The sequence below is a fragment of the Carcharodon carcharias genome, chromosome 11, assembly GCF_017639515.1.
Source record: "Carcharodon carcharias isolate sCarCar2 chromosome 11, sCarCar2.pri, whole genome shotgun sequence".
In the NCBI taxonomy this organism is placed as follows: domain Eukaryota; kingdom Metazoa; phylum Chordata; class Chondrichthyes; order Lamniformes; family Lamnidae; genus Carcharodon; species Carcharodon carcharias.
The window spans coordinates 123,531,220-123,558,240 of NC_054477.1; the positions used below are offsets into that span (position 1 = coordinate 123,531,220).

The 27,021-nt window shown below is 43.9% G+C and overlaps 1 protein-coding gene across 1 annotated transcript in view; it reads right to left on the bottom strand.

Moving 5' to 3' along the window:
• Window positions 1-27,021, bottom strand: part of LOC121283785 (B-cell CLL/lymphoma 9 protein-like) — a 366,978-nt gene that overhangs the window by 141,160 nt on the left and 198,797 nt on the right. The window contains 1 exon segment of the mRNA XM_041198498.1: window positions 11,902-14,182. Coding sequence (XP_041054432.1) covers window positions 11,902-14,182 — 2,281 coding nt within the window.

Genomic DNA, 27,021 nt, shown 5'->3' on the forward strand with positions numbered 1-27,021 from the left:
TGGTCACCACACTTGAGGGAGGATGTAAGCATCCTTGAGAGGGTGCAGAGGAGATTTACCAGAATGGTTCCAGGGATGGGGGATTTTAGTTACATAGTTAAGCTGGAAAAGCTGGGGGTTGTTCTCCTTGGAGTAAAAGAGATTGAGGGGAGATTTGAAAGTGGCGGACAAGATTACGATAGGCTTAGATAAGGTAGTCGAGGAAAAACTGTTCCCATTGGCTAATAGTACAATGACTATGGGATACTGATTTAAGGTCTTGGGCAAGAGATGCAGGAGGAATATGAGGAAGAACCATTTTGCACAGTGAATTATAATGACGTGAAACTCATTGCACACAAGGGCAGTAGAAGCAGAAACAATCAAAAAGAAATTCGAGGAATAAACTTACAAGGCTATGGAGATTGAGGTAGGGGATGCGACTGGGTGGATAACTCCACAGAAAGTCAGCATGTAACTGTTCGGCCAAATGGTCTCCATTTGTGCTGTAAATGGCTGTGACTCCAGGAGAAAATCTGCATGGAAATCTCAGAGATGTGCAAAAACAATACTGGGGGACTTCAATATCCAAATATCAATTGGGACAATGTAAAGGAAAAGGAGGAGGATGAATTTGTCAAGATGTGTTCAGTTCAATTCCCTTGACCAGTATGTTCTCAGTCCAACTAAAAAGAAGGCACTTCTGGGTATGGCACTGGAGCATGATGGGAACAAAGTGTCTACAGGAGTACATGTGGGTAAGAATGATGATCATATTATTTTGATCCCAGTGAAAACCAAAAGAGCCAAATTTACTGAATGACCTAATGAGAAAATCAATGGACACAATTTCACTTTTTACAACTTTTACTTTAACACTCAAATTAAATTGACATAAATTAGCCATCAATGAACAGCCAATTGCTGTTAATAAACTACAAATTACACGTTAGGTAGTAGATACAACAAAGGTCGCTCTCATGATTTTACTCAGCAGTCCCCACAACATGTACAGCACCAATTTCAGCCATAAGTTCCTTCAAAGCTCAGAACTCCCGGAGGTAGAATTCCAGTTCCTTTTCTTTGAGATTTAGCCACTGATTGTCAGCTGACAGCAGCTCCTAACCAACCTGAGTTCCATGGGCACAGTCTTCACCCCAATAACATACCTAGGTGACCTTTCCAATCCCACCTTCCTGCACCTGGCCAATAGCCCTGCAGCTTATAGCACTTAAGGTGCAGATCCAGGCCCTATTGAAAAGAGTTTAGAGTCTCTGCCTCTACCACCAACTTGGGCAGTGAATTCCAGACACCCACTACCCTCTGTGTAAAAAAGTTCTTCCTCATCTCCCCCCTACAACTTCTGCTACTTATCTTGAATCTATGTCCCCTGGTTCTAGAATTCTCCAACAAGGGAAACAATTTTATCCTGTGCACTCCATCTATTCCCCTCATAATTTTGTACACCTCAATCAAGTCACCTCTCAGCCTTCTTTGTTCTAAGGAAATAACCCCAACCTACCCAATCTCTCCTCGTAGCTATACTTTTCTGGCCCTGGCAACATTCTTGTAAACCTCCTCTGCACTCTCCCCAGAACATCCTTCCTGTAATGTGGTGACCAGAACTGCACACAATACTTCGGTTGTGGCCTCACCAGTGTTTTATACAATTCCAACATTATATCCTTACTTTTATATTCTATACCTCTGCCAAAGAAGGACAGCATTCTATATACCTTCTTTACAACCTTGGCAACTTGAACTGCTGCCTTCAGGGACCTGTGTACTTGTACGCCAAGATCTCTCACTTCATCTACCCCTCTTAGTATATTCCCATTTATTTTGTAATCCCTGTAACTGTTTGATCTCCCTAAACGTATGACCTCACACTTCTCTATTTTAAAATCCATCTGCCACTTTACCGCCCACTCCACCAACCCAAATAGATCGTTTTGGAGATTATGGCTATCCTCTACACTATCCACTACTCGGCCAATCTTTGTGTCATCTGCAAATTTCCCAATCATGTCCCCAACATTCACATTCAAATCATTAATATATAACACAAACCGCAAGGGTCACAACACCGAGCTCTGTGGAACATCACTTGAGACAATTTTCCATTCGCAAGGGCATCCATCGACCATTACTCTTTGTTTCCTGTTACAAAGCCAACCTTTTATCCAGTTTGCTACATTACCCTGAATCCCATGAGCTTTTACTTTCCTGACCAATCTGCCATGTGGGATCTTGTCAAATGCCTTGCTAAAATCCATGTACACAACATCCACTGCACTACCTTCATCAAACCTTCTTGTCACTTCCTCAAAGAATTCAATCAAATTTGTGAGGCAAGACCTTCCTTTAACAAATCCATGCTGACCATCCCTGACTTTCCACATGACAGTTAATCCTTTCTCTCAGGATTGATTCTACTAATTTGCTCACCACCGATGTAAGACTAACTGGCCTATAATTGTTTGGCATTTCATTTGATCCCTTTTTAAACGATGGAATTACGTTTGCATTTCTCCAGTCCTCGGGTACCTCCCCTGTATCTAGTGAAGATTGGAAAATCATCCTCAGAGCAACTGCTATCCCTTCCCTGACTTCCTTCAGCAGCCTCAGAAACAATCCAACTGGCCATCTGGCCCATCTGGCCTTAACTGGCCTATTAACTAATGGCGGGTGTACCTCCGTCTTCAATGTGCGCCAGCCTAGCGAAATGGTGCGTGGTGATGTCGGAATGCAGAGTGTCGGGCGCGCTAACACACACAGAAGGTAAAATTCTGGCCATAGTAAAGTTTTCTTTACAACAGTTTCAAAAAGGTTCCTAACATTATAAAGATTTCAAATAGCTTATTACGTACTGTAGGTGAAATTTTTGTCATATTCTACAATTATACGCATCGTATTTACAAAACCATATGGGTTCAACCAATAACAACAAGGAAATGTGACAATCAGGATTAAGGATTCAACAGTGTATCAATATTTCTGTAACTAAGATGCTGGTGATTCACTTTAATTCAGTCTTCTTACAGGATCATTCTTTTCATTTTACATTACCTTTCCGGTTCTTTAATGATCTCTTTTAAGAGGTTGTACTTCAATTTTGTCTTCATGAACAGTGTGCTGAATCTGCCGACATATTTTCTCCAGCTTCTCCTTGAGCAGCTGACCGTCCTATATGACGTTTCTTTGTTTCTGTTCACATTGTTCCTCATGTGGCTGGTATTCAGGACTTGCGTTTCTCTTTCCAGAAACCAGGTTGTATTTGGTTTTTCTTTGATGAGTAAAATTTCTCAGCTTAAGCTGTCAATACTCTATTTCTTGTTTGAGCTGAAATTCAGGCAATTCAAGTTTCCTAACCTGTGCTTCCCTTTCAGTTTTGTAATCCTCATATTGCCTTTCATGTTCTTTTAATGCATTCTTGGACATGTTCAGTGGGACATCATCATTTACAATTATATTTATAATAATCTACTTTGGTTTTCTCCTTTTCCTGTCCAGTGATCTTCATGGTCCAACATTTAGCACTGCTCCTACCAGTTTGTTTTGTGACTACCTCCCAAAAGCTTCATAAGGTAGCATGAAGTCTGGGCCCTGGGACAACATTCATGAGGGGTCCAAAGGTTTTACAATTTGTTTAATCTTGTCGTAAGCAACATTATTGATTGCTGACAATTCATCTGGCTTCTGGGTACTGGATGCTATGAATTAGAACCTGAGGAGAAATTCCCAGTCATATTGCCTAGAGATGAGTGCAACTCCAAAGCTTTCCCTATGAAAACATACTTTAGAAGCATAGTCCAAGATTAGACCAATTCAAATTCATGGCAATTTTCTTGAATGATGTAAAATACATGCATCAAGTGTATATTCTTTGCCAAATCAGAATCACAGAATCACACAGTGAAGAAGAGGCCCTTCGGCCCATCCAGTCAGCACCGACATGTGAGAAACACCTGACCTACCTACCTAATCCCATTTACTAGCACTTGGCCCATAGCCTTGAATGTTATGATGTGCCAAGTGCTCATCCAGGTACTTGTTAAAAGATGTGAGGCAACCCGCCTCCACCACCCTCCCAGGCAGTGCATTCCAGACCGTCACCACCCTCTGGGTAAAAAGGTTTTTCCTCACATCCCTCCTAAACCTCCTGCCCCTCACCTTGAACTTATGTACCCTTGTGACTGACCCTTCAACTAAGGGGAACAGCTGCTCCCTATCCCCCTGTCCACACCCCTCATAATCTTGTACACCTCGATCAGGTCACCCCTCCATTTTCTCTGCTCCAAGAAAACAACCCAAGTCTATCCAACCTCTCTTCATAACTTACATGTTTTATCCCAGGCAACATCCTGGTGAATCTCCTCTGCACCCCCTCCTTCCTATAATGTGGCGACCAGAACTGCACACAGTACTCCAGCTGTGGCCTCACCAAGGTTTTATACAACTCTAACATGACCTCCCTACTTTTGTAATCTATGCCTCGATTGATAAAGGCAATTGTCCTGTATGCCTTTTTTACCACCCCACTAACATGCCCCTCCATCTTCAGAGATATAGGGACACACACGCCAAGGTCCCTTTGTTCCTCAGAACTTCCTAGTGTCATGCTGTTCATTGAATACTTACTTGTCAAACTACTACTTCCAAAGTATACCACCTAACTCTTTTCAGGGTTAAATTCCATCCACTTAACTGCCCATTTGACCAAAACAAAAACAGAATTACTTGGAAAAACTCAGAGTCAAAGGGTCATGAGGACTCGAAACATCAACTCTTTTCTTCTCTGCCAATGCTGCCAGACCTGCTGAGTTTTTCCAGGTAATTCTGTTTTTGTTTTGGATTTCCAGCGTCCGCAGTTTTTTGTTTTTATGCCCATTTGACCATCCCATCTATATCTTCCTGTAGCCCAAGACACTCAACCTCACAGTTAACCACCCGGCCAATCTTTGTGTCATCCGCAAACTTACTAATCCTACCCCCCACATAGTCATCTATGTTGTTTATATAAATGACAAATAATAGGGGACCTAGCACAAATCCCTGTGCTACACCTCTGGACACTGGCTTCCAGTCACTAAAGCATCCTTCTGTCATCACCCTCTGTCTCCAAAAACTAAGCCAATTTTGAATCCACCTTATCAAATTACCCTGTATCCCATATGCCTTCTTTATAAGTCTCCCATGTGGGACCTTGTCAAAGGCTTTGCTGAAATCCATATAAACTACATCGATTACACTACCCTCATCTACACACCTGGTCACCCTCAAAAAATTCAATCAAATTTGTTAGGCATGGCCTCCCTCTGACAAAGCCATGCTGATTATCCCCGACCAAACCTTGCCTCTCCAAGTGGAGATAGATTCTCTCCTTCAGAATTTTCTCCAATAGGTTCCCTACAACTGATGTGAGACTCACTGGTCTGTAGTTCCCTAGCTTATCTCTACAACCCTTCTTAAATAGCAGAAACACATTAGCTGTTCTCCAGTCTTCTGGCACCTCCCCCATGACCAGAGAGGAATTAACAATTTGGGTCAGAGCCCCTGCGATCTCCTCCCTTGCCTCCCTGAGCACTCAGGGACACAAATCATCCAGACCTGGAGATTTGTCCACTTTTAAGCCTGCCAATACTTCAAATACCTTGTCATTCCCTATATCAGTTTGTTCAAGAACCTCGCAATCTATCTCCCCGAGTTCCATACCTTCATCCCCATTCTCTTAGATGAAGACGGATGTGAAGTTTTCATTCAACACTCTGCTGATATACTCTGGCTCCACCCATAGATTTCCCCCTTGGTCCCTAATGGGCCCTTACTCTTTCCCTGGTTATCCTCTCCCCATTGATATACTTAGAGAATATCTTGGGATTTTCCCTACTTTTACCAGCCAGAGCTTTCTCATATCCCCTCTTTGCTCTTCCAATTGCTTTCTTAAGCTCTACCCTGTACTTTCTGTACTCCATTAATACCTCTGCTGATTTGCTCTCCTTGGACCAGCTAAAAGTCTCTCTTTTCCTATTCATTCGTATCCTGAATATCTCTGGTCATCCATGGTTCTCTGGGCTTGTTACTCCTTCCTATCACCCTAGAGTGAACCGGTTGAGCCTGTACCCTCCCCATTTCCTTTTTGAACTGCTCTTCTGTAGATTTCCCCCCAAGTAGCTGTTCCCAGTCTACCTTGGCTAGATCCTGCCTTATTTTATTAAGATCCGCTTTCCCCCAATCCAAAACATTTTTTTGCAACTTGTCTATGTCTTTGTCCATAACAAGCTTAAATTGTACCATGTTCTGGTCGCTATCACTAAAATGCTCGCTCACCACCACCTCAGCCATCTGTCCGGTTTCATTCCCCAGAATTAGGTCCAGCACTGCGCCGTCCCTTGTTGGACCCTCTACATATTGACCTAAAAAGTTCTCCTGTACACATTTCAATAAATCCACCCCATCCAAGCCCTTAACACTGTGTCTATCCTAATTAATGTTGGGAAAGTTGAAATCAACTAATATAATTAACCTATTGTTATTGTTTCTGCACACCTCCACAAATTGTGCACATATTTGCTCCTCAATTTCCCACTGACTATCTGGGGGTCTATAAAAACACCTAACAATGTGGCTGCCCCTTTTTCATTCCTAAGCTCTACCCATAAAGCTTCATTCGATGCCCCCTCCAAGATATCATTTCTCCTTACTGCAATAACTGACTCCTTAACTAACAATGCAATGCCTCCTCCTCTTTTAACCCCTCCCTTGTCTCGCCTGAAGATTCTATATCCCGGAATGTTGATCTGCCAATCCTGCCCCTCCCTCAACCACGTCTCATTGATGGGTACCATATCACAATTCCACCTGTCAATCCTCACCCTCACTCATCTGTTTTACCTGTAATATTCCTGGCATTAAAGTAGAGGCCATCCAGCCTTGCCTTACTCCCTCTGACTTGATTGTTTTACTGTATTATGATGTGTCCCTATTCTGCTAACATCCTGTGTCCCCCTGCCCAAATAGTTTAAACTCCTCCACACTATAAAAACTAAAACTAAAACAAATCACAACTCTAAAGAATTGGTTCTTGGTCATGCTCACCTTCACCCTCCAATGCATATGTTTGAAGCTTTTTTCTTTCAAATTCTAATATCTTCCTTCCAAACCTTTTTCTTTTCCCTTTTGAAATTCAAGTGTTCTTTCATTTCTCTTTTGGATTCTAACTTTTTTTGCTTTCTTTTTTGAATTCTAATTGAAGTCTGATTAGTTCTACTTGAGGTGTAACAGGAACATTTTTTTCTTCCTTGAGATTCAAGTGCTGAGACAATTCTTCAACAATCTCTACCTTAGCTCCTTATTCTAAGCATATGCCCATTTTCTTTGTCACAGCCTTTGAATGACCTTTTTCTCACTGTTCCAGGGCAATGAGAGACAAACCCTCCCTCTCCACGAAGGCCTGAGCACCAGAGACATTCATGCTGATTCCCTAATAAATATAACAAAAGTAAAAATGAAATCTTATCTGTTTAAATTCTGGAACTTTTCAGTGAACCCAGTTCACAGACTAATTCTGATCCCAGACGAGCGCCCAATTGTGATCACTGTGGAGACCAACCAAAAGAACTAAATTTACCGAAAGATCCAAAACAGAAAAACAATGGACAAGATTTAACTTTTTATAACTTTTTCTTTAACAAGGAGAGGGTAGATAGGGAGAAACTGTTCCCATTGGTGGAACAACCAGAAGACACCGATTTATGGTGATTCACGAAAGAAGCAGTGACGATGTGAGGAAATATTTGTTTACACAGCAAATGGTTAAGATCTGGAATCATGGGAGTGTGATGGAGGCAGATTCATTTGTGACTTTCAAAAGTGAATTGTTTTTTTTAATCCATTCACAAGATGTGGGCATCACTGGCTAGGCCAGCACTTGTTCCCCATCCTTAATTGCCCCCGAGAAGGTGGTGGTGAGCTCCCTTCTTGAACCTCTGCAGTCCATGTGGTGTAGTATACCCACAGTGCTGTTAGGGAGCAAGTTCCAGGATTTTTATCCAGTGCCAGTGAAGGAACGGCGATATATTTCAAGTCAGGATGGTGAGTGACTTGGAGGGAAACTTCCAGGCGGTGGTTGTCCCATTATCTTCTGCCCTTGTCTTTTTAGGTGGTAGCGGTCGTGGGTTTGGAAGGTGCTATCGAAGGAGGCTTGCTGAGTACTGCAACCTGCAGATGATACACACTGCTGCCACTGTGCGTTGGTGGTAGAGGGAATGAATGTTTGTGGATGGGGTGCCAATCAAGCGGGCTGCTTTGACCTGGATGATGTCAAGCTTCTTAAGTGTTGTTGGAGCTGCAGTCATCCAGGCAAGTGGAGAGTATTACAACACACTCTTGGCTTGTGCCTTGTAGATGGTGGACAGGCTTTGGGGAGTCAGGAGGTGAGTTACTCGGTGCAGGATTCCTAGCAGCTGACCTGCTCTTGTAGCCACAGTATTTATATGGTTAATCCATTCAGTTTCTGGTCAATGGGAACCCCAAGATGTTGATAGTGGGGGATTCAGTGATGGTAACACTGTTGAATATCAAGGGACAATGGTTAGATTCTCTCTTGTTGGAAATGGTAATTTCCTGGCACTTGTGTGGTGAGAATGTTACCTCTTGTCAGTCTTGCTGCATTTGGACAAGGACTGCTTCAGTATTTGAGGAGCCGCGAATGGTGCTGAACATTCTGCAATCATCAGCAAACATCCCCTTTTCTGACCTAATGATGGAAGGAAAATCATTGATGAAGCAGCTGAAGATGGTTGGGCCAAGGACGCTACCTTGAGGCACTCATATAGTGATGTCCTGGAACTAAGATGATTGACCTCCAACAACCACAGCCATCTTTTGTTGCGCTAGGCATGACTCCATGCAGTGAAGTGTTTTCCCCCTGATTCCCATTGATCCCAGTTTTGCTTGGGCTCCTTGATGCCACACTCTGTCAAATGTGGCTTTGATGTCAAGGGCAGTCACTCTCACCTCACTTTGGGAGTTCAGCTCTTTTGTCCAATTTTGAACCATGAAAGGCAGTAATGAGGTCAGGAGCTGGGTGGCCCTGGCAGAACCCAAACTGGGTGTCAGTGAGCAGGTTATTACTAAGCAACTGCTGCTTAATAGCACTGTGGATGACCCCTTCCATTACTTCACTGATGATTGAAAGTAGACTGACGGGGTGGTAACTGGTGGGTTGAATTTGTCCTGCTTTTGTTTACAGTACATACCTGGGCAATCTTCCACACGGCCGGGTAGATGCCAGTGTTGGAGTTGTACTGGAACAGCTTGGCTAGGGGTGGAGCAAGTTCTCCAACACAAGTCTTCAGTCCTATTGCCAGGATATTGTCAGGGCCCATAGCCTTTGCAGTGTCAAGTGCCTTCAGCTGTTTCTTGATATCACATGGAACGAATTGAATTGGCTGAAGCCTGGAATTTGTGATGCTGGGGATGTTTGGAGGAGGCCAAGGTGGATCATCCACTCGGCACTTCTGGCTGAAAATTGTTGTGAATGCTTCAGCCTTATCTTTTGCACTGATGTGCTGGGCTCGCACATCATTGAGGATGGGGATATTTGTGGATTCTCCTGTTCCTCCAGTGAGTTGTTTAATTGTCCACCACCATTCACGACTAGATGTGGCAGAACTGCAAGAGCTTAGATCTGATCAGTTGGTTGTGGAATTGCTTAGCTCTGTCACTCACTTGCTGCTTATGCTATTTGGTATGCAAGTAGTCCTGTGTTGTAGCTTCACCAGGTTGACACCTCATTCTTAGGTATGCCTGGTGCTGCTCCTGGCTTGCCCTCCTGCACTCTTCATTGAACCAGGGTTGGTAATAATGCTAGAGTGGGGGATATGCCTGGCCATGGAGTTACAGATTGTGGTTGAGTACAATTCTACTGCTGATGATGGCCCATTCTTAAGTTACTAGATCTGTTCAAAATCTATCCCATTTAGCATGTTGGTAGAGCCACAAAACACGATAGAGGGTATGCTCAATGTGAAGACAGGATTTAGCCTCCACAACGACTGTGCGGTGGTCACTCCAAACAATACTGTTATGGACAGATGCAACAGCGGCAGGCAGGTTGGTGAGGATGAGGTCAAGTATGATTTTCCCTCTTGTTGATTCCCTCACCATCTGCCGCAGACCCAGTTTAGCAGCTACGTCCATGAGGACATGACTAGCTCGGTCTGTAGTGGTGCTACCGAGCCACTCTTGGCAATGGACATTGAAATTCACCCTCTCCCCCCAGAGCACACTCTGTGCTCTTGCTCCAATTGATGTTCAAGATGGAGGAATACTGATTCACCAGCTGAGGGGGGCCAGGGTGGTAGGTGGTGATCAGCCCACGTTTGACCTGATGCCATGAGTCTTCATGGGGTCTGGAGTCAATGCTGAGGACTCCCAGGGCAACTCTCTCCTGACTGTATACCACAGTGCCGCCACCTCTGCTGGGTCTGTCTTGCTGGTGGAACAGGACATACCCAAAGAAGGTGATGGTGGTTTCTGGGACATTGTCTATAAAGTATGATTCTGTGAGAATGCCAATGTCAGGCTGTTGCCTGACCAGTCTGTGAGACTAGTTTTGACACTAGCCCCCAAATGTTAGGGAGGAGGACAACAAGGCTGAGTTTTCATTGTCGTTTCCGGTGCCTAGGTCAATGCCGGGTGGTTCATCCGGTTTCATTGGGTAGATTGGGTAGCAGTTTGATACAAGTGAGTGGCTTGCTAGTCCATTTCAGAGGGCATTAAGAGTCAACCACATTGCTGTGGGTCTGGAGTTACATGTAGGCCAGACCAGGTAAGGCTAGCAGATTTCCTTTCCTAAAGGACATTAGTGAACCTGATGGGCCTTTACAATAATTGACAATGGTTCATGGTCATTATTAGGCTTTTAATTCTAGATTTTCATTGAATTCAAGTTTCACCATCTGCCATGCTGGGATTTGAATGTGGGTTCCCAGGGCATTACTCTGGGTTTCTGGGTTACTCGTCCAGTGACAATACCACTATGTCACTGCACCCCCCACCCCCCCTCCCCCCAAAATATGAGAAGGGAAACTTTGGAGTGCTATAGGGAAAAGGTAAGGGAGAGGCTCTTGGTGCATTGCTGTTGCAGGGATTTGGCATAGACGTAGTGTGCTGATTGGCCTCTTTCTGTGTTTCACCATTCTATGATTATATGAAAGGCCTACTTCTGTTCCGACAATCTGATTGTGCTTTTGCACATGTGTAATTCTTTTCTAACCTTTCCATTGTGCATCAGGTTTCAACACATACTCTTTGAGCCATCTGTTATTTTCTAAATAAACAGAAGATCTATTGCTGACTGGCATATGATTATTTTAGCATGTATGAACCTGACCTGAATAGAAGCCTATAATCCATGTCAAAACCAGTTGCTATATATCTTCCAATAAGGCCGTTGTGTCACTAGTATTAAATTAGTTTTTACTAACAATCCATGTGCCTGAAGGGATCATTCAAATTTCATTTTCAACCTTTGGAAGCACCTATACAATGGTTTCTATCTATAAATGCCAGATACTTAAAGCGCATACCTACATCAAATGTGTATCAGTGTCGGTTATCTTCTAACCATGTGAATTCAACAAGAATAAATAATTGTTCACAGGTTTAACAATTTGGTGATTGCTGTTCCAAAGCTATTAGATGCTTGAAGATAGAGTATGTATTCTAGCAAAGTTTGTCCTTTTTTTTGAATTCTCTAAAATGTTTTTCATTAAAACACGTGTTTATTGTTCATATGTTACAGTGTCTGTCCCTGTAAAAATGTCAAGTCCAAATGTCAATACAAGCAAAGTATTAATTCTTCTATTTTCAATTTGAAAGATTAAAATAGGTAATGAGTAACGAAAAGCAAAATACCTGATTCCATAGTTCCCATCATGGCATATGATGTTAAACTAATAAAGGCTTTATTATTCTGTTGGATCTCTGGACTCTGGAGCCGAGATTTAGGCGATGAAGTCCTTCCAGGTGAAGGAGCTGGAAGAGATGGTGATTTGAGATGGACTGGGGAAGAAACTGCAGACTGAATAATAGGGGTAGACTTGATGGATGCTGCAGCTGCTTGACCAGGCAGAATGCCAGCAAGCTGAGATGGTGCTTGTGGGGACTTGAGGTTAGTTGATGGTGAAACAACGACTGGGGACTGCACCTGTTGAATTGTTGGTGACTTCAAAGAATTCACCCCTGGAGAGTTCGCCTGACCAGAAACATTCAAATCTGATGACTTTTGGCCAAGACTTTGTTGAACTGGGAGGATTGCATTGAGAATGGTTGGATTAGTGGACAGATTTGGAGGGAGGGATGGCATGTGACTTAGCCTTGCATTGCTTCCCATATTAGCTAAATGTTCATTTACAAACTGATCATTTGTATTGCCTGACCGTATTGCTCCTGGCCCCGGAGGCACACCAGAAAAAGGACGAGACCCCATAAATTCTTGTGGTTGATTGGTGAACTGTGATGGTAACATTTTTTGCTGGTCAGCCAACATTTTTCTATTGTTTGATTGCCTCATTTTCATGCCATCTTCAGGGCTCACATTGTGGGGAACTTCTGCTTCAGGGCCTTGTTTTTGCAACACAGTCTGAGTGCTGGAGCTCATGCTTACCTTCAGGTTCATGTTGACGTTCATATTCATGTTCATGCTAGAGGGTATCATTCCAACTTCCAAGAGTCTGCCTGGTCCTGACTGCAATGGCATTCCTTTTGGATCAAAAAATTCTAATCTGTTAGGACTTGGAATGCCATCGCCTGGTAATCTTGGAAATATGTTGCCATTTGCAGGGTCCAGATGTCTTTGTGATTGAAACAGTCTGTTCATGTCCATTCCTGACTGTACATTGTCCATTCTCATTCTCGGAGACATTGTTAGCTGCTTTTCAGCTCTCCGATGGTGGAATAGATCTTCTTGCATGTTCTGAGGGTTTGGGAATCTCTCCCCACGGCCTGTCCCACAAAAAAGTCCTGGCCCATGAGGGAAGTTTCTATTTTCTGGCATTTTTGGCATATCATCTGGCCAGTTAACGCCCGGAAGACCAAGTCTTGGTACTGGATGTGGGCCACCAGCAGTGCCTACATCGGGATTTAACATTCCCGTAAAGCTAGGCATTCTCTGCAACTGATTTCCACAAATCCCTGAATGGTGAGCTTGACTTCGATGATGTACAGAGTTTGGAGGGTTCGCTCCTTCGAAAGATTCTGATTCCCCAGGTACCCATCCTTCTCCTGGATTTATTTGATAAGGTGGTGGTGGCCCTCTAATTATACTTCTTGGGCCATGCTGGTGCAGGATGATATCTTGTACTGTTCTATGCTGGACAGCCTGTTCCTGTTTCCTTCGTTTTTCTTCGTAAAATTCCTGCTGCAGCTTCAACCATGCCAGTTGCTCTGGAGTCATGTGATCCATGTGTTCCTGTCCCAGTTGTGAATTAATTACATTTTGTGGTGGTCTTATTGCAGCTGGCTGGAAAAGAACATCACGATGACTCAACACCTCAAATGGCTGAACTTCTGACCAAGAACTTGGTGATTTTCCTATACTTTGTGATTGCAAAATCATGGTCTTCAGAGGTCCTTCAGGCTTTTTGGATGGAGCTTTGTGTCCTCCAGTGTTCTGCATGGGACAACTGCTTGAACCTCCTGAATTTTCACTTTCGGGAAAGAGCATTCTCTGAATGTCACGCAGTGTCTGTAATGAACGCTCCCTGTGCTCTAACTGTTCCTGAGACAGACCCTCTGGATTTTCTCCCATATTCAAAGTGCGATGTGCAGGTGTCAATGGTGTTGCCTCCTTTGACTCGCTCTTTGATTCTGCTTCTGCACTGTTTGTTGTTGTATAAGCATTTTGTGCAACAGTAGTGGATGTTTGGTCACTAGATGCAGAGTTTCTACAAGCATTCTCAACAGGTAATGGAACAGAACTTTGGGGACTTGCATCATGATACGTTTTATTGTCCATGCCTTCATTGTCCTGACCAACAATCCCATGGGAGTCGACATGCTTGGATCCTGCACCTTGCTGGGATTGGTTCTGTGGCAGTCTTGATGTCTGTTGAATGTTTTGTTCTTGCTTCTGAGGTATAGATGATTGCTGATGGCTTAGTGAAGCAATTTGGTGAACAGGTACTTGATTGTTCTGCTATAAAACACAATATGTCAAATTGTATTTAGGTAGTCAGTAAAGGGAATACAGTTGATTATGAATAGGCATAAATTCAGGGAAACAGTCACTGAGCATACCCAAGTAATAGAAACAAGTAAGGTCTACAAAATTACATCAGCTAACTGGAATAGGCCAAAGGATAGTGCTCAGACACTACAAGTGACCATTGTCTTGCCATGTGTACATGCTATGCAGCTTGCTCAACTACAGTGCCTTCTTAAACTGCCTTCTCAAAAACAGAGACTAATTTTCCAAGTGCGCCCTAGCACTACGCACTGTTTATGCATATCAGAAAATCAATGGTGCACTTCTTGTGAACTACCAATATATGCAGCTGGTGGATAAGGCTTCCTCAGCATTTGTGCATGTCAGAAAACTGCTCCCCCACTCCCATGTCCCCCAACACTCTGGCATATTTCAAAGGAGCACAAAGTCAACGCTTCTGATAAATCAAAAAGCTTATTTTCATAGTCTCAACAGATACAGAGATAAATCTCTCTCCAAGAGTAAGATGCTAACATAATTTTGAGAAAGGCTACAGGTCAAGCAACTATTCCTTTTCTGAGAACTGTCTATTGACTTTTTGTTCAAATTTCTGCAGAGAAAAGCATTCAAAGGAGCTCAACTAAATTGTTTTAGCTCCTTTTGCCCCTTGACTGCTTCCTTCCTCCAAAGCCCCAAACACTCCTTCCAGGTGAAGCATTGGTTTATTTGTACTTCTTTCAATTTAGTCTACTGAATTCAGGGGAGGTGGCAGCGTAGTGTTAAGACACTGGACAGGTAATCAAGCAGCCCTGCAAATGCTCTGGGAATGCAGGTTCCAATCCCACCACACCAGCTGGTGGAGCTTAAACTCAATTGATAAGTCTGGAATTAAAAGCCACGAAACCATTTATTAAAAACCCTTCTGGTTCACGAATGCCCTTTAGGGAAGGAAATCTGCCGTCCTTACCTGGTCTGGTCTACATGTGACATCAGACCCACAGTAATGTAGTTGACTCTTAAGTGCCCTCTGAAATGGTCTAGCAAGCCACTCAGTCATGCCAAACTGCTACAAAGTCTAAAAGGAATGAAACCGGACAGCTCACCTGGCATCGACCAAGCCACTCAAAACAACAATGGCACACCCAGCCCTGTTGATCCTGCAAAGTCCTCTTTACTAACATTTGTGATGTTGTACTGAGCTGTCCCACAGGCTAGGCAAGCAACAGCCTGACCTAGTCATTCTAAAATAATCATACCTTACAATGCCTCACACACCATTCACTTGAGGTGGCAGTACAGTGGCATACAGTTGGGCAGGAGTTACCCTGGGAGTCCTCAACTCTTCAATTACTGGCTCAGCAGCACCACCACTGACCAAGCTGGCCAAGTACTAAAGGTTAGCTGCTCGACTGGGTCTGCTGCAGCAGGTGATCAAACAAATTTGACCTCGTTCTCACCAATTTACTTGTCACAGATATTTCTATCCATGACAGTATGGTGGGAGTGACAACTGCACAATCCTTGTAGAGATGAAGTTCCATCTTCACATTAAAACCACTACAAAGTCTAAAAGGAATGAAAGCAGGCAGACCATCTGGCATTGACCAAGGCACTCGAAACCAAGGCACACCCAGCCCTGTTGATCCTGCAAAGTCCCCCTTACGACGGGCTGTGCCAAAATTGGGAGAGCTGTGCCACAGACTAGTCAAACATTCTGTTGTGTGGAACTGTCGCCATGTTAAATGGGATAGATGGTGAACAGATCTAGCAGCTCAAAACTGAGCATCCATAAGGCACTGCGGGCCATCAGCAGCAGCAAGAATCAAAACCACAATCTGTAATCTCATGGCCCGGCATATCCCCCGCTCTACCACGACAGATTGATGGCGGATCAATCTTGGTTCAATGAAGAGTCAAATCCAATTCAGCCAATTACCACTTCATCATGCCTGGAGCAGCACCAGACATACCTAAAAATGAGGTTTCAATTTGGTGAAGCTACAACACAGGACTACTTGCATACCAAACAGCAGAAGCAGCAAGTGATAGACAGAGCTAAGCAATTCCACAACCAAACTAAAATCTGCAGCAATACAACATCCAATCATGAGTGGCAGTGGACACTTAAACAACTAACTGGAGGAGGAGGCTCCACAAATATCCCCATCCTCAATGATGGGGGAGCCCAGGACATGAATGCAAAAGACAAGGCAGAAGCATTTGCAGCCATCTTCATACAGAAGTGCCGTGTGGATGATCCATCTCAGCCTCCTACTGAGGTCCCCAGCATCACAGATGCCAGTCTTCAGCCAATTCAATTCACTCCATGTGATATCAAGAAATGTCTGAAGGTACTGGAAACTGCAAAGGCTATGGGCCCTGACAACATTCCGGCAATAGTACTGAAGACTTGTGCTCCAGAATGAGCTCTAACCATGCAGTTCCAATACAACTACAACACTGACATCTACCCAGCAGTGTTGGAAATTGCCCAGGTATGCCCTGTACACAAAAAGCAAGTCAAATCCAATTCGGTCAATTACCACTTCATCAGTGTACTCTCGATCATCAGCAAAGTAATGGAAAGTGTAATCGAGGTGCTATCAAGCAGCACTTACTCAGCAATACCTGCTCACTGACTCTCAGTTTGGGTTCCGCCAGGGCCGTCCAGCTAAAGACCTCATTACAGCCTTGGTCCAAACATGGTCAAAAGAGCTGAACTCAAGGAGTGCGGTGAGAGTTACTGCCCTTGATATCAAGGCAGCATTTGACTGAGTGTAGCATCAAGGAGCCCAAGGAAAACTAAAATTAATGGGAATTGGGGGAAAACTCTCTGCTGGTTGGAGTCCTACCTCGTACAAAGGAAGATAGTTGTGGCTGTTGAAGGTCAATCATCCTCAGTTCCAGGACATCACTGCAGGAGCTCATCAAGTAGTGTCTTAGGCCAAACCATCTTCAGCTGCTTCATCAATGATTCCGTCAATCATAAGGTCAGAAGTGGGGACGTTCATTGATGATTGCACAATGTTCGGCACCATTGGTGACTCCTCAGGTACTGAAACAGTCTATGTCCAAATGCAGCAAGACCCTGACAATATTCAGGTTTGGGCTGATAAGTGGCAAGTAACATTCGTCCCACACAAGTGCCAGGCAATTACCATCTCCATCAAGAGAGAATCCAGCCATCGCCCCTTGACATTCAATGGCATTACCATCACAGAATCCTCCACTATCAACATTCTGTGGGTTACCATTAACCAGAAACTGATTTGGACCAGCTCTAAAAATACTGTGGCTAAAAGAACAGGCCAGAGGCTGGGGATCCTGCAGTAAGTAACTCACCTCCTGACTCCCTAAGTCCTGTCCACCATCTACAAGGCAAATGTCGGGAGTGTGATGGAATACCTTCCACTTGCCTAAATGAATGCAGCTCCAATTACACTCAACACTTCCAGGACAAACAGCCCACATGATTGGTACCCCATTCACACAATAAACATTCACTCCCTCCACCACCTGATACACAGCATCAACATTCTACAACATTCACTGTAGGAACTCACCAAGCCTCCGTCAACAGAACCTTCCAAACCCACGACCTCTACCAGTTAGAAGGCAAGGGGGGCAGATGCGTGGGACCACGACCATCTGCAAGATTCCCTCCAAGTCACACACCAACCTGACTTGAAGCTATACCGCCGTTCCATCACTGTCACTGGGTAAAAATCCTGGAAATCCCTTCCCAACAATACTGTGGGTGTTCCTACAACACATGGACTGCAGCAGTTCAAGACAGCAGCTCACCACCACCTTCTCAAGGGTACTTAGGGATGGGCAACAAATGTTAGCCTAGCCAGCGATGCTCACATCCCACAATTAAAGTAAAAACAAAATAAGAATTTTTAAAAGTTGCTGCCCACAATGTGGTCTTCTCTACATTGGGGAGAACAAACCCTGACTTTGTGGAATGCCTTCACTCTGTCCGCAAGCAGGACCCCGATCTTCCTGTTGCTTGCCATTTCAATTCACCATCTTGCTCTCGTGCTCACATTTCTGCCCTTGGTCTGCTACAGTATTCCAGTGAAGCCCAATGCAAGCTGAAGAAACAGCACCTCATTGTAGTAATTATGGTTTTATTTTGTGTGTAATTTACCTTTGAGAATAATACTGGTTAGGAGAGATCACATGATCTGTAGTAACCAATAGGAGAGTAGCATGGGCTACCTCAGCAGACAGTTGGAATTGAAAGCACACATGTTGTGGTTGCTGAGTATGTTGTTAATAAACTTAAAGTTTCCACCCAAGAAGTGTTTGCAGATTAACTCTACCGATAGCAGCAATCTGGCCATGCTTACAACACTCACCTTTCAGGTAGGCACTTTACAGCCTTCTGAACTCAATATTAAGTTGAAGCTATATCGCCGTTCTTTCATTGCCACTGGGTAAAACTTCAGACCAGGAACTCTGTCCTCCATTTTTAATTTTTCCTCAAGTGTCAGTCTATATCTTGTTCTCATGTTTTTCTTCCAGACAGCTCTAACCTTTATTCTGCTATCAACAGTTCTGCTATTTTGTTTTCAGACAGTGCTGGCTTTTATTCTGTTATTCACACCAACCGGGACAAATGCTTTGTTTCTTTCATACTATCATTACCACTCCCTTTGCCCTTTTTCTATGATATTGTTGTCATTTATTCTCACCTGCCCTCTAACCTGTTCCTGACCTTTCTCTTCCTCACCTGCCCCTCCCTCTTTTTTCAGCATCATAAACATTTCTGCCTCTCTTCAGTTTTGAAGAAGTCATATTGCACTTTTCCAACACTTTATGTTTTTCCAGCATTTTATGTTTTTAATTTCAACTGAATCATTTATCTGTTCAAGTATTCATGAACTGGTTAAATATACTGTGTTAATTAGGTAGACTTCAACAGCTTGTTAGCATTGCTGACTTGTGAATGTTTATCTGAATAACCTTTTGGTAGATCAGCCTGTTACAAAAGTATCTGGTATGACTGAATTAACTTTGTTCTGCATGGATGGGAGTGTGGTGGAAATCCTACATATAAAAGAAACAGTTTAATTGCTCAGCTTTGTCTTGTTGTCACCATTTTTAACCAGTTGGGGCTCTGAAGGCCAGTGAATCCTGTACGTCATTCATGAAGTCCAAAGTGCATCATGAAATCCCAGTTAATTGTTTTTAAATTCAAGTTGATTGCCTTCCCAACGAACTTAATTGATTTCCCTCTGCTTTACTGTTAACAGTCTGCCCTCAGCCTTTCTTGCCACTCCTAAAATTCGGAAGCAAAATCATATTGGCGGACATCCGTGCCAGCCCATCCTGGCTACACTTTTCAACCCTCCACTATTCCCCAGCCACCACCCCTAACCCTGTCTAATAGGCCCGGTAAAATTCCAGCCCATGTTTTTGATACCAAAATCTAAATCATTAATATAAATTGAGTAACAGTGTTCCAAGCACAGGGACACCACTTTCCACCTTCTACCACTCTAAATGCAGTTAGCTATCCATTCCATTACTTATTCCCTGATTCTGCATGGTCTGACCTTAGTTTTAAGTCTATTTCGTGGTGATTCAAAATGGACAGACTACAATATGAAAAATAAGTGAACATGTCAATGACTAGAATGACTCCTCTAAGCTAACATGTGCAGAACATTTTATAGTCACTCAACTCCACCTCGGAGCCAGCTTCCGCCTTGTTTGATGTCAATAATGTACCCATAGTTATGTGCTTCATATTCCTCTAATTCCAAGAAATGATTTTCTCCCCTCCCAAAAATACTTACGCTCATCTTTCCAACAATTTCTTTCCACATAGTGTCCTGCACTTTCACCTCTTCTTTTCCCCTGAATGCTCATTCCTGCTCAAAGGTAGATTCTTATTGCATCCAGAATTAAATCACTCACTCTCTAAATCTAGTGCAGCTGAATGTTGAATTCACGTAGCTGAACTCCCTGACCCCTGGGCTGGATTTTATCAGGGTCAGATTGGGGAGTGAGGGGGGGAGGGGGTGGTCTGTAAAATGTTGAGGAAAGGCAGGGGGTATACTGCCCATAATCTTTCTGATGCCTTGCCATTTCATCAACAACAGGGAAGGTGGAGGATGGCCCTTCCATCCTGAGCCAAAAGAATATAAGAATATAACATTCGCGCCACACAAGTATCGGGCAATGGCCATCTCCAACAAGGGAGAATCTAACCACTTCCCCTTGACATTCATTGGCATTACCATTGCTGATTTTTTTTGTTCATCCACGAGATGGCTGGGCCAGCATTTATTGCCCATACCTAATGGGCCTCGAGAAGGTGGTAGTGAGCTGCCTTCTTGAACCACTGCAGTCCACATGGTGTACCCACGGTGCAGTTAGAGAGGGAGTTCCATGATTTTGACCCAGCGACAGTAAAGGAATGGCGATATATTTCTAAGTCAGCATGGTGAGTGACTTGGAGGGGAACTTCCAGGTGGTGGTGTTCCCATGTATCTGCTTCACTTGTTTTTCTAGATGATAATGGTCGCGGGTTTGGAAGGAGCTGTCGAAGGAGCCTTGGTGAATTCCTGAAATGCATGTTGTAGATGGTACACACTGCTGCTACTGTGCATCGGTGGTGAATGGAGTGAATGTTTGTGGATGCGGTGCCGATTAAGCAGACTGCTTTGTCCTGGACAGTGTCACGCTTCTTGAGTGTTGTGGGAGCTAGTGTCAGTGATAGCTCAGCTGAGCAGTGCAGCAAGAGCTAAGCCCACAGAACCATGGGCGGTTAGGTTATAGAGGGTGCCAGGAGGAAGATTGGGAAAGCAATAGTCATTGGGGATTCTGTAGTTAATGGAACATACATGATTTTCTGTGGCCATTAGTGCAAAACCAAGATGGTATGTTGCCTAAAACAAAAACAAAAATTGCTGGAAAAACTCAGCAGCTCTGACAGCATCTGTGGAGGGAAAGACAGAGTTAATGTTTCGAGTCCGTGAGGGTGGAGTTGGGGAGGAGGGGACAGCGTGGGAAAAAAAGATTGAAATGGGCTAAAAGGTGGGGATAAAACAATGAAAGGAAATAAATTTTTAAAATAATAATAGAAATAGGTGAGGGAAAGAATACACATATATAAAAATTAAGAAATAAATATTGAAAAAAGGGGATCAAAAAGGGGTGAGGATGGAGGAGAGAGCTCAAGGTTTGAAGCTGTTGAATTCAATATTAAGTCTGGAAGACTATAAAGTGCCTAGTCGGAGGATGAGGTGCTGTTCCTCCAGTTTGCATTGAGCTTCACTGGAACATTGCAGCAGGCCAAGGACAGACATGTGGGCATGAGAGCAGGATGGGGTGTTGAAATGGCAAGCGACAGGGAAGTTTGGGTCATGTTTGTGGACAGACACTGTCCCCACCCCCCACCCCACCTCCACTAGGACCATCTGTCACTTGCTCATTCTGCTTTCTACTCTTAATGTCACCATTAGCACCTCCTTTAGCCAGTATCACCACCATCGACACGCCTTCGACCTTTTGTTTATGACATCTTTTGCAATCTCTCCTTTGCCTCCACCTATCACTGGCCTTCTATCCAGCTTCACTTGTCCCATCCCCTTTAAACAGTATATACTTCACCATATTTATACTTCTCTTTAGTTCTGAGGAAGAGTTATACGGACTTGAAATGTTAACTCTGTCTTTCTCTCATGCTGATCATCTCTGATGCTGTCAAACCTGCTGAGTTTTTCCAGCAATTTTTGTTTTTGTTTCAGATTTCCAGCATCCGCAGTATTTTACTTTTATCTTGGTATGTTGCCTCCTTGGTGCCAGGGCTAAGGATTCTCCTAAGTTGCTGCGTAGAACTCTGAGGGGGAAGGAAGGTAAATAGCCAGTGGCTGTGGTCCAATGACCTTGACAAAAAGAGGGCTGAGGACGTACAAGCAGATTTTAGGGAGCTAGGAAAGAGAATCACAAGCAGGACCTACATTCATAGAGAAGGGAACTGGTCTAGGCAAAATGGAGTCAAAGATTGACAAGCAGAAATGTCATGGAATCATGTTGGCACAGAAGGAGGTCATTCAGTCCATTGAATCCATGTCAGCTCTCAGTAGAGCAAACCAGCCAGTCCTATTTTTCCTCCTCTATCCATGTAGTCCTGCAAGTTTCTTTCATTTAAGTGCCTCTGAAATTTCCTTTTGAAGTCATTCATTGTTGCTGCTTCTACCATCTAGGCAGTCAGATCATTACCACTCGCTGTATAAAAAAAGTTCTTCCTCACATACCCTGTATATGTTGCCCAAAACCTTAAAACTATGTCCTCTAGTCCCTGTGCCATCAGCTATTGGGAACAGCACTTTTTTGTCTACCTTATCTAAACATATCATAATCTTGGATACCTCTATCCCATCTCCCCTCAACCTCCCAGCTTTTCCAACCTAACCATGTAGCGAAATTCATCATCCCAGTAACCATTCCAAGTTGTGGCCTAAACAGAACTTTATAAATGCTCAGCTTAACTTCTGTGCTTTTGAATTCAATGCCTCTAACTGGTTCAACTTGCATGTTTAGGGAGTACAATACCATCAAAAACTTGATTTGTGTTCCAATCATAGAATTATAGGAACATATAAGGTTTATGACACAGAAGGAGGCCATTTGACTTGTCATGCCTTGAACAAAAAATAACTATCCAGCCCAATTCCATTTTCCAGTTTTTGGTCCACAGTTGTGTGAATCATGGAACTTCAGGCACATATCCAAGTATTCTTTAAAAGTAAATCGTGCTTCTGTACCTACCACCCTTTGGATAGTGAGTTTCAGATCCCTATCAGCCTCTGAGTGAAAAAAATCCTCAACTCCCCTTTAATCCTTCTGCCAATTACTATGTTCTTTGGTATTGACCTCTCTGCCAAGGGAAACAGGTGCTTGCTATCCACTCTACCTAGGCCCCTCATAATTCCATACATCTCAAATGCATCTCCCCACAGCTCCTTTGTTTCAAGAAAACAACTCCAGCCTATCTAATCTTTCTCCATAGCTAAAATTCATTATTCCTGGCAATATCCACAAAAAGCTCCTCTTAACCTTATCTTGTTCAATCTCATCTTTCCTTTACGGTGGTGACCAGAAATGTACGCAATACCTAGTTCTGGTTTAACTAGCACAAAAGCGAATGCTGGAAATTTGAAACAAAAACAAAAAATGTTGGAAACCCTCAGCAGGTCTGGCAGCATCAATGGAGAGAGAAACAGGGTAAATAATTTAGGTTGTGACCTTTCATCAGGAGTCGGTCGAATGTTTCCAGCATTTTCTTTTTTTATTTGTGTCCAAACTATTATTTGATGCAATTCTAGCAGCTGTAAACATCCTGGAAAATCATTACATCTGGTTTTCCTGTTAATTAACAAAACTAACTTAAATATTACGATTGACTGATTATAGACTGGTGTCTTCACTAGTTGTGAAACAATGAGCCTAAACTTCCTCAGAGTGCCACTCCAATCCTAGATTTTTACCTCAATATTTTTCAATCCTGTATCGCCCGACCTGCCAACTAAGGCTGAGGGAGATCTGGGCTGTGCAGTACATCCTTGGGGCCTAGCATCAAGGGCTATAAAGTTGGATGTTAGGAGCCCGCACCCCTTTTTTATGACACTAGCTGCCATAAACAAGGTAAGCTAAAGTTCTAGCCAAGTGTAAAGGTCCTTGACAGGCCATCGAGAAGGTAAATGGGTAGGATTTGTTGGGAGGGGAATGGGTCGGGTTTTGCCTCCCAGTGTGGGGGAGCGTTATCGGTGGGTTCAGGACTCGGGCAGGGGAGCTGGCATTCAGGTTGGGCCTCAAAGGGGGAAGGGGTGGTCGGGGGAGGCTCGGTCCTTAGGGGAGGGGGAGGATCGGGTTGGGCCTCAGTGGGGAGGTTGGGTTGGCAGTGGGGTGCTGGTGGTCGGGTCAGGCCTGGTGGGGGAAGAGGTGTAGGGGAAAGGGTCCCCCGGGGTTGGGGGGAATCTGTGAGCTGGGGAGTTCCTGTCCAAGGATAGAGTCCCTTGGGGATGGGGGAGTCTCGTGGGGCAGGGGTTAATTGGGGAGAGTGGAGTGAAATCCCTGGGGGTGGGGAGTCCTGTGGGGGGTGGGGGGGTAGTATTCCCACTCCTGCCTTTTCTGAGTAGCCCTGAAAATTTTTTCCTCTTCAGATAATAATCTAATTCTCTTTTAAAGATACCAGTTGAATCTACCTCTATCACACTCTCAGGCAGTGCATTCCAGATCCTAACCACTCGCTGCATGAAAAAGATTTTCCTCATGTTACCATTGCTTCCTTTTCCAATCGCCATAAATGGATGTCCTCTGCTTCTCGAGCCTTCCATCAATGGGAACAATTTCTCCATGTCTATTCTGTCCAGACCTCTCATGCATTTGAACACGTCAATCAAATCTCCTCTTAATTTTCTCTTACCCACGGAGAACAGCCCCAGCTTCTCCAATCTATCTACATAGCTGAAGTTCCTCATTCCTGAAACTGTTCTCATGAACCTTGTCTGCACCATCTCTAATGCCTTTATGTCCTTCCTAATGTATGGTGTCAGAATGCTCAATCAGTCTTTGAAAGAAGTTTATCATAACTTGCTTACATTTGTACTTAATGTCCCTCTTTATAAAGCCTCTCCTTGTTCTTCCTAACAAAATTAATGACTTCACACTTGTCTGCATTAAATTTCATCTGTCACCTGTTCATTCATTGCACTAGCCTGTCTATGTCCTTTGGAGGTTAAAGTTATGGGGTGGATTTTTTGGGAAGCTGGCTGCCCTGCAGTGATATTATGCTGGGAGCAGCTTTAATAAATTCAGAGTGGTGCTACCACCCCATCTGGGAGGGAGTCCCCACCCTAAAGAGCTGCCAGCCGATCATGAAATGCATGACTCTTCCTGCAGTCCCAGCAGTGTCAGGATCAAGTGGTGGACACATACTGCTGGGACTGCAGAAAGAGTCATGGAGCCTGGACCCTGGACTTGGAGGTAAGTCCGGTATTTTGGACGTGCCTTGCTGGCAGGCTGCCGAGAAATGGAGGTGGGATGGGGTGATGATGCTGGGTTACAGAGGTGGGACTGAGGGTGAAAACGACGATCTGATCTTGGTGGAGTGCCTCCAATGGGCACAGCGGACTTCCCAAAAGAGGTACACCACCCTCCTGCCTGACAGCCTGTGCAGTGAAAGCTGCCAGGATACTTACTGTGCCTCCACCTTCCCCTGCCACAAGTAAAATAGTGGTGGAGGTGGAAGGAGGCCCTTAAGCGGCCACTAATAGGCCAAAGGGTAGGCGAGCTTTCTAACACCTTTCCAGCCCCCATAATATAGGGGACAGGTCAGGGGTTGGCAGGAAGGTGGTGGGAAGGCCACCCACTTTATTTTATGAGCCTCCTGTCTTCAATACACCAGCAGGAGGCCACAAAATCCAGCCATACCTTTTTCACAGTTCAAAATGCTTTTGTGTCACTAGCAAATTTTGAAATTGCGCCCTTTACATTCAAGTCTAGGATATTAATATATATGAGCAAGAGGAGGGGTCCTTACACTGAATTCTGGGGAATGTCACTGTAAACTTTTCTACAGTCCAAAAGACAACCATTTAGGACTACTCTATGTTTCCTGTTACTCGACTAATTTAATATCCATGCTGCTACTGTCCCTTTTATTCCCAGAGGTATGACTTTGCTCACAGGTCCAGAACACTTTATCAAAAAACTTTTGGAAGTACAGGTACACCATGTTAACCCTCCCTGTTACCTGATCAAAAACTCAAGCAACTTCGTAAAGAATGATTTCCCATTTACAAATTTGTGCTGGCTTTCCTTGGTCAATCCATTTTGGCTCAAGCGACTGTTAATTTTGGCCTGAATTATTATTTACAAAAGCTTCCCCACCACTGAGGTTAAATTATTAGCCCATAGTTGCTGGGCTTATGTTTTCATCTTATTTCAACAAGGGTGGATCATCCAGTCCTCAGGCATCACCGCTGTATTTAAGGAGAATTTGAAACTTATGGCTATTGACTCTGCAATTTCTACCCTTACTTCCCTTGTTATTGCTGGATGTATCTCATCTGGTTCTGGTGATTTTTTAACTTTTCAGCAGAGCCAGCTTTTTAAGACCTTTTTATCAATGGTTAGCTCACATAGTGTCCTAGCTACCTCCTCTAACTTGGCAGATTCTTCTTTCTTGGTAAAGACAGACTCAAATTACTCATTTAATACTTCAGCCACTTCCTCTGCTTCCATGGGGAAATCCCTTTTTAAGTCCCTAATCAGCTTCACTCCTTTTTTTACCATGCTATTACTGTTTATGTACCAATTGAAGACTTTTGGATTTCCTTTTATGTTGGCTGCCAGTCTCTTCTCCTAGGGCAGGACTTTCCCCCCCTTGGGGGGGAAGTTGAAGTGTGGGCGCACGAAGGCGCAGCTCCGATCGGCGCCCCCATTGGGGGCACACCGCCATTTTATATGGGTGGGCCAATTAAGGCCTGTGCTCCCTGTGCGGGCAGAGGGGAATCCCTAAACCCGAGAGTGCGCTCTTTCACGCACGCGCACGAAAGAGTGCATTCACTTCCCTGAGACTAAGTGCTGCCTCAGGGAGATCGTCTCTAATGTACAAATTATAAAAAATAAAAAATAAAAATCCCTGACATATCCCCTCATGTGACACTGTCACATGAGTTGGGACATGACCATAACTTTTTTAAAAACTTTAATTTTTTTAAAACCTACATGAAACCTCATCCCACCCATGGATGAGGTTTCATGCTTTTTCTAATGCCTGCAAGGGCTCCTGGCCTGCCCGCCAACCT